Genomic DNA, 13129 nt, shown 5'->3' on the forward strand with positions numbered 1-13129 from the left:
ATCTCCACCATAAGGAAGATGACACAGAAGGTAATTGCTAAAAAGGCTGACAGTCAAGCAAATTAGTATTCAAGCTTAATAATAAAATGTTATTGTGGAGTTGAAGAAGCAGCAGGGATGACTGTTGCCTATTCAACAATCAAGACTTTTGAGAGATTCAAAGCTTGCTCTGTGATCTAATCCTTTTTTCCTTTTTTTTTTTTTATTTATTTATTTTTTTTTAGATAAAAGCACATTTTTGCACTTTGTTTGGAAATCTGCCTGTGCAATTTTTTTGTTTTATCAAGTCAAAGTCAGTGCAGCTGTATTTGTGGAAACTCTGGCTTCTTTGTCTAGACAAAGAAGCTTTACAAAAAGTTTGATTTTCTTTCCTACCAGGACTTGACACTTACACACACTGCAGCATGAATCAATATTTAATGTAAGATCTTTGTGCTTGACTGGCCAGCAGGAAGATGAGGGACACCAGAGCTCACAACACAGATCCCCTATAGGCTGTTATCAAGGAAAACTGGGCTTCCTTAACCCATCAGAGCTACAGGACGGCAGCCTTCATTCCAGGCCTCGATGATATAGTCAGTCATGCAAAGCATAGAGCAGGTATTAAGTGTATAAGCTAAGGACATTCCTTTTCAATGATCTCTACTTTAAAAATAATTTTTATTGGTCTTTGAAAATATTTAAATAATCTGAATTATTGACAGTTTATAGTCATAATTATCTACATAAATACTTAAAATACATCTGTCTAGTAAATCAGTGTATAAGATGATTTTTGCCTTCTGGAATTAAAATGAAGTATACTATTATGAATTGAGATCCACCTGTAAAATTGATACAGTATTTTATTTGTTTCTCTACATCTAAGTTTAAAAAAGTATTTTTGGTTTCAAAATGCTGTGTAACCTTTATACTGTTTATGCAATATAGACATCATAGACATTTTCCTTATATGCACAAGTAATTCAAAAATTTTATACACAGTTTTTACAAAGCGTAAAAATAATATGACCTCCCTGCTAACCTGGATGTCCTCTGTTTCTTTGTTAAATGCTATAAAGCATTTATTCAAACATTTTTGCTTTATTTAAGATCAGAAGTAATGCTGGTGATGCTGATTAAGATTAACACATTTATGCACCTGCAAAACAAGCATAAAAAGTCCAGAGATATACTGAATTAAGGAATATTGTTGTTCCTGATAAGCTGTGCTCTTACATCACAACATCTTGAAAAGTCTAAGTGATGTAAAATAAAAACATCAGCATGGTCTAATAGTACAAACCTTCAAGTTTTTATTTGCTGCATTTTTCATTTTGCTTTTTCTACAAATTGCCATCTGGTGTTTTTGTGTAAGGAAACAAGCAAACATTTTTAGTTTTCAAAGATTTTTTTTTTTTTTTTTACCAGAAAAGCAATACTGTAGACTTAGCTTGTACAATCATACTATTGGTGTGAGTTTTTTCTAGAGGAAAAGAAAAGGAATAAAGTTTCTACTTGGGAGGATTTCCAAATGAGCCCACATAATTCTTGTCAATTGGGAATCCCACTTTATCTTTGCTTCCAAATTCTCCCTTTTCCAGGACAGGGGCTCCAGGATTGGGATTGTTGATGACACCCATGAAGATTGGTATCTGAGTTACATCATCCATCAGCACAAAGAAGAAGGGCTGAATGAGGTGAAAAATAGGATTTGATGACCTTGAGATGACGATAGTTGTGGCTGCAGCAGCCCTTGCGCCATCCTCATTTATTTCAATGCCAGACTTGTGCATAAACCGAGACACCAGTAGAGTGCCATCTGCAATTCCAGCCAAATTGGGATTCTGGAACATCTCCCCGAGACCTAATAGAAAAACCACAGTTAAATAGGAAGTTCAGAGACACCTTTTGTTACAGCATTTACTGATGTGGAAAGATCCTGTCTTACCTAATTTGGTAAGAACTTCCTGTAATTCTTGGGAATATTCCAGTTTAAATTTTGGAACTTTAACTTGAACAGCTCTCTCTTTGGGTAAACGTTCATACAAATCAGAGATATTTAGATTTGAAGACAGTAAAGACACATTCACTTTTCCAGACTCGGGCATTATAACCAATAAACTCATGTCGTTTGTGAAAGGGAACCTTGCCACCTGCACAAGGAGACAAAACATTGTGTTGCAGTGGAACAGAGATGATGATATAATTCGAGTTTCTAAAGGTTTGTATCTGTAAAGTACTTTTTACATATTTTACAACTGAGTTGTTGGTGCACAATATTTACAATTGGGTGGTTTACTTTTTAGCAAAATTTTCAAAGTTACTGCTGATGCGTGAAGAGTAAGGTACAACTAAATGCTCTACTGAAAATAGTTTTAGTTCACACATTAAAGGGTTTTGGGAGATTTAAAAATGAATGAAAGCACAATGAGGATTACTCTGAATAAACTCTGGTCAAATCATAAAATCTGCTGTTAATAGAGCAGATTGATTCATCAATTTGATTAAAGATAAAAAAAAAAAAATTAAAGCCTACATGAAAGTTTTCAAAAGGATTAAAAAAGACATCCTTACACAATAAAGAAAATCATTAATGGCATAATTAATTTTCATCTAGTCTGCAAACAACTTTCCAGAACAAAAACTCTAGACAGTATATTTTACCTGAGCTTCTAGCTCATTATCAATGAAAAAACTCAGCTGGTGTTTGGCATCTTCCATCATATCAACATCCACCATGTGCAAATCATCCAGGTAAAAGACACCTTTGGAGGTAAAGTTTGGGTCAAATCGAGCTTTCCATTCTCCTGTTGGACACATGTTAAAAATGTTCTTTAGTCAGCAGCATCCATTAAACAGAAAACAATTCTTAAAGAAACAATCATGTTTTTTTTTCATTACTTAATCAATGTGTTAGATTATATACTAATGGGTATTAAGATGCACGTAAATAGAATAGATTATAAAAAAGTTTATTTAACTGATAACCAACTTCAAAATAAACAAAATATTTCTTAAAGATCCATTATAGAGACAATGCTCTGAAATTATATTATATTATAAATACAGTAAATGAAAAACATAATATTCTGTTAATTAGAAAAATAGTATATTACATACTATGGCCAACAAAAGAAGATATTTAATCTAGATTGGTTATGTTAGCCACCGGTTGTAAAGATGGTGGTTGTTAAGTGTTGTGTTCAAGACTGTTACTGGGGAATAATGCAGTTAGGGAACGAGAAGCATTTCAGAAGAAGGTATACAGTACAAGAACAAGCGTTTACTAGAGCCTTTACATTTTTATAAATCAAACTTATTTAATTTTGGTGTAGGATTAACTGGCAATGCAGGTTTTAAATATAAAGTTTGTCAATTTACTTGATAACTGTCAAGTCAGCAGTATTTCCCATGATTGTGGAGATCAATATTCAAAATCCCACATTTATTTTTATGAATTATCAAATTTTTTTAAAGAAACTGAATTATGTCCATAATATGAATCTTACAACAAATAAAACTCATAAAATATCAGTTTACATGCTATGAATGTATCTCAGTTTTAGCTTGAACTAAATTAGGTTAATAAATAACCTTTTAAATAATATCCTAATTTATTTAGATACACCTGTAAGTTTTAAGTATATTATGCTTGCTGGTCACCTTTGAAATAAACAGCATTGATGAGCATGAGAAGTATATTGGGTGGTAAAGAGGGCAGGAAGTCAGTTATTTTTCCCTCTGTTACATTCTCTACCCATCCATTTATCTGCTGAAGGCTTTCCACTATTGCAGGTTCTGAGTCATAAAACCGCAGAGATTCACGCACAAACTCTTGCTTTGCCTTAAACCCTGAAAGAAAAAAGAAAAGGCTCAGTTTTGTTGTTCAAAATTAGATTAAATGGGACAGTAACAGCAGACAAATAGCATGCATGAGTTGCACATTTGATATGAGTGTTAGAACAGACGAATGCTTCTTAGGACTAACCTTGTTGCAGAAACATGCGCGTGGCAATTTGGGTGTCACTGTTTCTCAGCTGTCTTAGGACATTACGCAGAGACTCATGATAGCAAGGTACTGCGTTTTCATTAAGGTGATACATCAACAGCTCTTCCGTCTTATTTTGGGCACCTTAAATAAACAAAACATAATCCCACTTTGCAATCTTAAATATGCCATTTATACAGAACATGTTTCTGTGGGGCTTGCATACCTAAAGCCAGCTGCGAGAGGGCCAGGGATATACTTAGAGGAGAAATGATGAGATTTGGCTGCTCTGTAGTCGTCTCCAGGTTCTGTAAGAGCTGCAAACCCAGTCTCTGAATTGCAGCAGTGATCATTTGTTTGGTGTCAAGGCTTTGACCGATAACCTGACAACCATCCCCTTCTTCTTCATCTGGTAATGTCTTGTTTGTCGGCGGAACGGATGATGCACTAACAGTTGTATTGTTTACTGTTGTTGGCTCTGCAGTACCCTGGCTTTGCCCTTCCTATAGGGAAGGAAAACACAATCAGGATCCAGTATAAGTGTTTTCCTTAAAAAAACAGGCTTATTAAACACTAGCTTCTGAATTCTTACTTCTATGGGTTGACTGGGAGTTAGAGGAATTAGGGGGATTGAGTGATCTTCTGCCACTTCAGCATTCTGCTGAGCACAAGATAGCAGAGAACAATAATCTTTAAAGGTTTTTTTTCAAAAGTAAACAATGAAGATTATTAAATCATTTATTTCAGTGATTTACAGTAGCTCCTTGGCTGCAGAGACAAATCAACAGGAGTGTCAGGCAGAGTTCCATATCCATGAAAGTAACTGTTGGAGAAAAATAGATTAAACAAAGAACAATGACATACTTTAGAGACCTGCCTCTCTTGATTAAACTCTTGTCCATAGATGCATTGTATGAAGAAAAATCAACCGCTTTTCCAGTTAACTTAAAAATAAAACATTTTTAGCTTCCATATGACTTTATCTATGATTGGAGATTGTTTTGAGTAAATGAACAAATGTGTCCTAAACATTTGTCGAAATAATTGACCCGTAAACTGAACTCAACTAAAGTTACAAAGTTTGCACGTTTAGCCATATTCCAAAGTTAAAGCTCACGGTAGAGGAGTGGTTTAAATTTCTATCGAGATAATTCTTTATAACAAATGTGGTTACGTTCATGTTTTAGGCATTCAATTTTAACCCGAGACTAAATAAAAGTCTTGAATTTGTCAAAATGGCAATAAATTTTAAAGCATTAAAATAAAGAATGTGTTTACCTTTTTGAAATGAAAAGAAATCTCTCCTGGCTGGTCCAAAAAAAGGAGAACCTACTGTACTATGAATGGCTAAATTCCCTGAGTAAAAGATTGGCAGTTGCACAGCAAACAGTTAAATATCAACTTGCATTGATCAGGGGGTTTGTTCAAACCACTATTTGTTTGCAAATGCAGCTACTGAGGCTCATATGGGGTTAAATAGTAACGCTTGAGTTATGCGGTTACTTTTCATGCAATCGGGACGTTTACCGGTATATGACAAAACTTCATCTTTGACAGGAAACATTACTAACCAGTTACAAAAATGTAGTTAATCATGTGTGTGGATAAACAAAACATGCTGACTTGATGCAGAGATACTTGATGTCAGGAAACACACCCACATTTCCAAGAAGACCCAGATTTTGACATCAGTCAAATAAAAGAGGTTCCAAATTCCCTTTTCTGAACGGAAATTTCCCACATTAAGGTTGTAACTATTCAAAAAGAAGCACAGAAATCGTACAACTTCAAGCAAAAAAACTTAAAGCTAAGACTGCAAACACAAAGATGTACACTTCACCCAAAGTAGTTAAAGAAAACAGCAAAGCAAAATTAAACTTAATGATAAATCATAAAAAAGTAGATCACACGAATAGAAATGGAGGAAATTCTTTTATTAAGAATGTTAACGTGTTTTTCCATGTTTTCATTTTAGCTTCAAAAGTTAGCATACATTACTGGAACAATTTGATCTTTAGGCATGTAATCAAAAAAAGCTAAGTGTATAAAAGCTCTAGTGATTCACACGGAAGTGCAGAGCAAGTATACTTTTATGCTACTTGGCTTTAGAAACTGGTAAATTAAACACTTTATTGATATATATATATTCATCTTACACCTTTCTTGGCATTGACTGTTCCTTATAAACCAATTTCAACCTCTTGAACTTTCCATGTTTTGTAATGCTATAAGTAGTATTTTATTAGTATTTTATAGATAGACCAACAAAGCAAAAGAAAGAATTTAAAAAATATTCAAGGGGGGAGAAACAATGAAAAGGTCCCAGTCTGTAGTCGAAAAAAAAAAAATGCAGCTTAGGCAAGGATTAAAGGTATTTGTATATGCGACACAGTTTAATCCTAAACCAACACAGATTTTACAAATAAAAACTTTACGGTATTTACCCTCATTGCTGTTACTTCATAAAATATTACATAATTGCCTTTAGAAATCACCTGATTAGTAAGTTCAGTGTTAGAAGACTGATACAGCGCATCACCTTTAACACACCAGAGTGGAACATGGCGATGGCAGCATCATGCTGTGTGGAGGATTCTCTTCAGAGCTGGTCAAAATTGATCAGTTAATATATCAAAATATTTATATATTAGAGTAGCCCGGCCAACCTGATCTTTTCTCCTTTATTTTATAATCATGTACTACTTTCTGTGGGTCTATCACATAAAATTCTTATAAAATGCATAGAAATAACAGTATTTGGTTTGACATGACAGAATAAGAAAAGTTCAAGAGGAGTCAATGTTTTTGCAAGGCACTGTAAATCAGGCTCTGATGTTGAAAAGTGGTGTTTTAGCAACTGGCATGTTCGGTAAAAGCATCGTCCACACATACACTTTCTCATACATACAATTTTGCTACAGGGCCAACACATTGTCTTCAAAATGATGAAGAGATTTCAACCTAGTTGTAAAATAAAAACATTCAGTATTAAAAATCAGAGCAAGACTCTAAATGGTACAATTCATTGTGCAGTAGACATCAACGCTGTGTAGCAGACATTTTCTCTGGGGTGACAACCCCAGTGTCTCTCCTCTGAGTAGGCACGCCAATACCGTCATTCTAACAGCAAGTGTACGTTTATTGTTTGAGATGTTTACACATACTGCTTTGAAACAGCTCTTAAAAAACATGGAGTCACAATAACTGGAATCATTTTCGTTAGAAATACTGCATAGTTTCATCAGTGCATCTGAATTTGAGTAGACTCGTCATCATTAAGGAAAATGGCAGGTGAGGTTGGTGAATTTTTTTGGTTTTGTTAAGCATCTATTTGGAAAAGTTTAAACAATACATAAGACCTTCCTGAGCATATTTTCCCAATTTTCTTTTTTTTTTTTTATAAACAACAAAAAGCTGACCTGGGTAAAACAATTGACCTAGTCGAGACAGGAGTTATTATATAGTATATATCTACAGACATAGCAGTGTACACGATGAATGTCAGCAGTGTGGAACACCTTCGGTCCATTAAATTATGTGCTAGTTGGCAGATTTACACGATTCTGCAAATGCTGAGCTTCTATAATGGTGCAACTAGTGATGCCGTCTTGAAAAAGGACGGCAACTTAAACCCGAGACCCAACGTGTGACTCCAATATGCCCAATATGGCAGCTCAGACATCGTCTCCTCCATTGAAAAGACAGCCGAGATCAATGGAAAGAGAGTTTAGTGCAGCTAGAAGCTACCATTTTAGGCTAGTAGTCTAATGGCACCGTTGTCGGAGCCAAGCAGCAGAAGCCTCTTGGTGGGCAGCACAGCCAGGCTGGTCATAGTGCCGCGGAAGTTTTCCGTGCTCAGCTTTGTGCTGCTCACAGGGCTCAGGGAGATATCAGCCATAGAGTACACCCCGATCTTGTTAGCCACAGTTCCGGTTACGATCTGTGAACCGTAAAGGTCAAAGGCGTGGATATGGTCGGACTGTGACTTGTACTGGCGGAGAGGCTTGTTTTCAAGGTCTTTCCACACAGTCAGGGAGTAATCGGTGGAAGAGCTGATCACCAGATTTCCCTCTGCAGCCTAAAAAAATGAAATACAAACAAGAAAATAAATAAACAGGCTATAGCAGTGAAATAGCATTCTGTCAAAAATGTTTAAAGATACTTCCAAGATGTTTAAAGTTTAAACTTAGCAAATCAAAGCTGCTCATTGGCTGGAGGTAGTTTCCTTTTTTTTCCAGAAAGGAGACGTGAAACCCCCACATTTATTGAGGATATTATTCTAGATTGGCCAAGGACTTCACTTCCCGAGAGAAAATATAAACATCTGAGTAATCTCAATGTGACTGAGTATCAGTGCGGACTTTCTAATGAGTAACCCATGTCCATATTTGCCTAACTTGTGCCTTTAAAACTAGAAATACAATCCTTGACCCAATTTGGGGTTAAATAAAGTTTGCAGTCTGTTGACAGAAAATCTGTTGGGTACAGCTTTCATCATCTCCTCTGACTCACAACAGCAAGAAGATCAAAATAAAAGCAACTCGGTCTACCAACAGTTATCACCAACACTTAAAGTTATAGTCTGAGGTGTTATGAACCACATTTTCAGGTCTTACACTTATTTACAATTTTGGGGACCATATTTGTTACTTAAAACCATTTGGGCTTGATTGAAATAATTTCAGAAACTGGCAAAGAATAGAGAAATTTGAATCTTTAAATCAAACTAGAACAGATGAAAGCATATGCTTCTTTTTTTTTAATCAAGACTCAAAGTACTGGAATACAGGTAGAATTAACATTACTGATATCAGAGGATACATATCCTCTTTTGTATTTATTGAATCAAATGACCTTTTAAATGAATGTTAACCAATGGATCATAAAAAATCATAAAACCCTTTACCTCAGAAAGATTTATAGATATATTTAAACAAAACTGTTTAGGTTTTATATGATATTTAAGCAAGATACCCAGACGGCCATCCTGACAGCATGTAGCGTGACCACCCAGACTGACTAACACTGTAAACACTGCATATCATCCTGGAAAGGAGCTGGTAGAGCCTGATTTCAAAGGTAGGACCTGGGCGGACCCAACAAGGTCGGCAGAAACTGGTCAGAACCAATCAGTGTTTCAAAAATATCATTTTTGAAAAGAAAAGTTACTACAGCAGAAAGTTGTTGCAATTCCAAAGAACCCTCCATCTCACTTCACACAAAAAAGTGTTTCATTAACACAAGGACTCCCAGAATTCTGATCCTACTAGAACTCCTACTGGCCGTCAATTTGACCCAAAATGAGTAGGGATGATGTCATCAACTGAAATTGTTCTAGTGTGAGATATAAACCCATTGTGGATATGTAAACCTTAAATCAAATCTAATATATATTTTTCAAAGGCTGTTTTGTACGCTATTATTATTTGTGTTTTAAATTTGTATTAAAATTAAATCCATAGAATAAGACTGTTTTACTAAACAGGTTCAAAGTTTGAAATTATAATTTTATTTACAGAAATTGATTGACTCACCCGAAACATTTCCCACAGACCACCTTTTCACATTTATAAAAACATCATATGAGCATTTGTTTTGTGCAGAGCTGAAGCACCTGGCGCTGTTTTCTGTGCCTCGCCAAAGCTGCTCTACGGCGGGGAAGTGGCTGAAAACCTGTGGTTTGCCCGCAACATTTTTACCAGTTCAAGGATAAAATCCCTACGTAAAAAAATAAAGTGACATTCAAACATCTCCTGAACAAAACCAATGCATTTATAGCTGATATTTCCAGGAGATCATAAAATGTCAGCCACACGCCACCTTCGCGTCGGAGCTTTTACAGAATCCTTTCTAATCATCTGATCAGACACATCAACCCTGACCTGTGAGTGATTACAGTAGACTGCAGGCTCTGGTTTGGCTTTTGGATGGATGTGTACCGGCTGAGGTGTGGGCAGTGCTTAAACAAAACTTTTACTATTGTCTGATGGGTCACTGATATATCTGCGTTTTCACGGGGGCGGGTGATCATCAACAGACTCGCTTTCAGAATCTGAGTCGCTTCCTCCACAGTCCTCCTCAACAGTCTTTCCCCCCCCGTCCGAATCGCTTTCATCATTATTTTGAAGCATTTCTAAAGCCTGTTTCGCTGTTAGATTTCTTCTGAGAGCCATTTTTTCGTATTAGCCAAAGAGTTCTAGGTGGAATGTTGGTTGCTTGGCAACTGTACCGATCGTCAATCAAGCGCGGGAAGAATTTACAATGCAACCAATAGAGCCGTCAAAATGACGGCTGTGGTAGATCGAGGTAAAATTAACCATATTTATTTTTTTTTTACGTTTTTATTTGATATAAAAAAAAAATAAATATGTGAAAATTAAGGAAATATAGAAACAGAAAAAAGTCAACTAACATGAGCAACATTACGATTAATTTTAAATATAGTTCTTTCTCTTTAAAATCTCAGAACTGTCAAAATGACGGCTTTGAGAGTTCTAGTGTTTAAACATCTCTCTGTTCCAGCTGCAATATTTACTATTATGGTTACAGAAAGAGTCAATTTCCTGCAATATGATTTGTCAGGTCTGTTTTAGATTGGAGAATCTGAGCATCAACACACTGACTTGCGCCTCCTGTAAGTCAATCTGGCTGGTCGAGCTTAACAGAATGGGAATTAGCATTGGAAGTATAGTGCCTAGTCAGTGGGTTTTACAAAGAAATTTGTAGAGCCCCCCAGCTGTACTTCTTTAGCTAACTGTGCATATATATGAAGCAGACTGAAGAAATATGAAAACAGCAGGGATACTTAAGAATTTTAAAACACACAACATTTAAGGATGCATTTGTCAACAACAAATAAATGATTTGAACTACATGAAAGTACTTACCTTCATTTGCAGAATATCTCCTTCATGAGCTGGCCAGCCCCTCAGTATAAGTCCAGTGCGTGCGTCTAGCAGAACAATGAATCCTGAGGAGAAACCTGCAGCTACTGTGCGTCCTGAGGGGCTTACTGCCAGGTAGCGGATGAGCCCAGCGCTAACATTGTTATATGCCAGTCGAAATTCATGCTGGGGACACAGGACAAGATTCGTCACTTTCAACACTCAAATGACTTAGTGGTGGGGAAGTGCAAAAATGCTCATTCTTTTGAAAACACAGCAATGATTAATGACTGCTGGCTGGTAAATAGCTTGGGTCTTGAGAGAATGTGCTCTCAAAATGAAATTGCTACCTGCAATCCAGGTTTTCGAGGATCAATGAAGCGGAGAACAGAATCTGCACTGCCAAACACAACACTGGACTGTGGAGCTGGCATTGTGGTGACGGCTGTAATTGGATTCTTCCCATCCACAGCTTCATAAGAACGGATGAGCTTGCCTGGGGATGAATTTAAAAAAAAGAGAAGAAAAAACAGAACAGCATAAAAAAATAAAGTAGGCAGACAAAATTACAAACTCCCTGTGGTTTAATTTAACCAAAGGCAGAAATGAATAGGGTTTTAATTTCCTGTACCTGTGTATTGGTCCCACACATGCACGGTGCCGTCGCAGCTGACCACTTCCTGTGAGGACTCCAGCTGTCCTACATAGAAGACAGACTTTCGATGTTCGCTGTATGTCAGCCGAGGTTCCACCTCCTGTGTGCCATCACCGTGATTATAAAGGGACCAAAGCTTCACAGTCTTGTCTTTACTCCCTGATATGAAGTAATCTTCTCCCACAAGTGGTGCCAAACACTTTATGGTGCCTGAATGACCTAAGAAGCTCTGAAGTCGGATTTGGTAAAAGTGGAAATGTGAATCTTGCTGGTTAATACCGATCTCATACTGCCAGTAGGCTAACCAGTTGCCCTGTAGAGATCGGCTACTACGAGGAAGGTCTTGCTTTAGGGCACTGTCCTCTGGAGAAGGGCCTGCTATCCAGGAGGAGAAGGAGGAAACACCTGTTGAGGGAGTGGAAAATGTGGAGGCAGTGGTGATGATGGGAGCTGTATGGCTGGAGCGTCCCCAGGAGCCAGCTAAACTGTGGTTTGTGCTGGCATCAAATTCATTGTCACGAGACACTTGGATTCGGTTTCCAACCAGGTGGCTTCCAAATGTACCCGACTCAGGGAGGGGGTCTGTCGTGGAGTTGTGTGTGGGGGCAGGGAATGGATTACAAACCGCTTGTCTGCTAAGGCCAGAGGATGATGTTGGTTCTAGTCTGGATGATGAGGTGAGGCTGGTCTCAGCAGGTCCCTGACTCACACTCTGATGATAGGACTGGGCTAATTGCCAGACCAGTTCATGATTTGGGACAAGTTTTCGAATGGCAAAGTCACCTTTGAACAAAACACAGAACAGTGAGTTATGTCATTATTATTATTTTTTTATTTATTTGATTACTGATTGTCACCTTTAATACTGCAATGTTAAGGATAGAAGTCCATCACCCATTACTGAATCTCTCAAAAACTGAACTGCTTGTTTTCCTAGCCAAACCAACCATACCCCATAATATTTACACCACATACTGGATCCCTGTCTCTGACTCTATCAAAGGAAGCAAGAAACTTGGGTTTCATGATTGATGACCAACTGACCTTTAAAGATCATGTTATCTCTGTCTCTCGAGCTTGTTGCTTCACACTACTAAACATAAGAAAGATCCAGCCATACCCAACCCAACATGCTACTCAGCTCCTGGTCGGTCTACCGTTATCTCCCCAATGACTATTGTAACGCACTCCTGAATGGTCTCCCAGCCTCTACAGTAAAACCGTTACAATGATCCAGAGCGCGGCGGCGCATCTGGTCTTCAATCAGCCCAAAGACTCACACCACCCCCCTGTTCTTTAAGCATCACTGGTAACCCCTGGTTGCCTACATCAAATTCAAGTCCCTGATGCTAGCCTACAAAGTGTTTAAGGGTACAGCTCACATCTACTTGAACCTTCTTGCAAAGGCTTATGTCACAACTTGGTCATACCGGTCGTCAATGGATTGTGGTCTAGCAGTGTCAACACCATGCTTAAGACAATCCAGACTGTTTTCATGTGTTCTTCCAAGAAGGTGGAATGACCTACCAAGCGCTACAAGAACAGCAGCATCCCTTTCTATCATAAGGAAACTCTTAAAGTTTCACCTCTTCAAAGAACATCTCTTATCCTAACTCTTAC

The 13129-nt window shown here is 37.4% G+C and overlaps 2 protein-coding genes across 3 annotated transcripts in view; both read right to left on the reverse strand.

Annotated features, from left to right (window-relative positions):
• Positions 1-1467: 1467 nt before the first annotated feature.
• LOC107090090 (alpha-2-antiplasmin-like) lies at positions 1468-5382 on the reverse strand. Of its 2 annotated transcripts, none has more exons than XM_015383287.1 (9): positions 5249-5382; positions 4726-4793; positions 4563-4628; positions 4197-4473; positions 3971-4114; positions 3646-3834; positions 2647-2789; positions 1931-2135; positions 1468-1846 (listed from the first exon to the last, which is right to left on the reverse strand). In XM_015383287.1, exons 2-9 carry the CDS (start codon positions 4783-4785, stop codon positions 1494-1496), a joined length of 1437 nt encoding a protein of 478 aa, XP_015238773.1. In that variant the 5' UTR covers positions 4786-4793; positions 5249-5382; the 3' UTR covers positions 1468-1493. The 2 variants fall into 2 exon arrangements, with proteins under 2 accessions (XP_015238773.1, XP_015238766.1); XM_015383280.1 differs by having other exon boundaries at positions 4563-4631; positions 5249-5259.
• Positions 5383-5896: 514 nt separating this feature from the next.
• Positions 5897-13129, reverse strand: part of wdr81 (WD repeat domain 81) — a 16457-nt gene continuing 9224 nt past the window's right edge. Inside the window, exons 9-12 of the mRNA XM_015383312.1 lie at positions 11486-12292; positions 11205-11350; positions 10858-11040; positions 5897-8048 (exon numbers count right to left, since the gene is read on the reverse strand). Coding sequence (XP_015238798.1) covers positions 7722-8048; positions 10858-11040; positions 11205-11350; positions 11486-12292 — 1463 coding nt within the window. The 3' untranslated portion in view covers positions 5897-7721. The remainder of the gene's footprint in view (positions 8049-10857; positions 11041-11204; positions 11351-11485; positions 12293-13129) is intronic.

This window comes from Cyprinodon variegatus, unplaced genomic scaffold, assembly GCF_000732505.1.
Source record: "Cyprinodon variegatus isolate N-32 unplaced genomic scaffold, C_variegatus-1.0 Scaffold14, whole genome shotgun sequence".
NCBI lineage: Eukaryota > Metazoa > Chordata > Actinopteri > Cyprinodontiformes > Cyprinodontidae > Cyprinodon > Cyprinodon variegatus.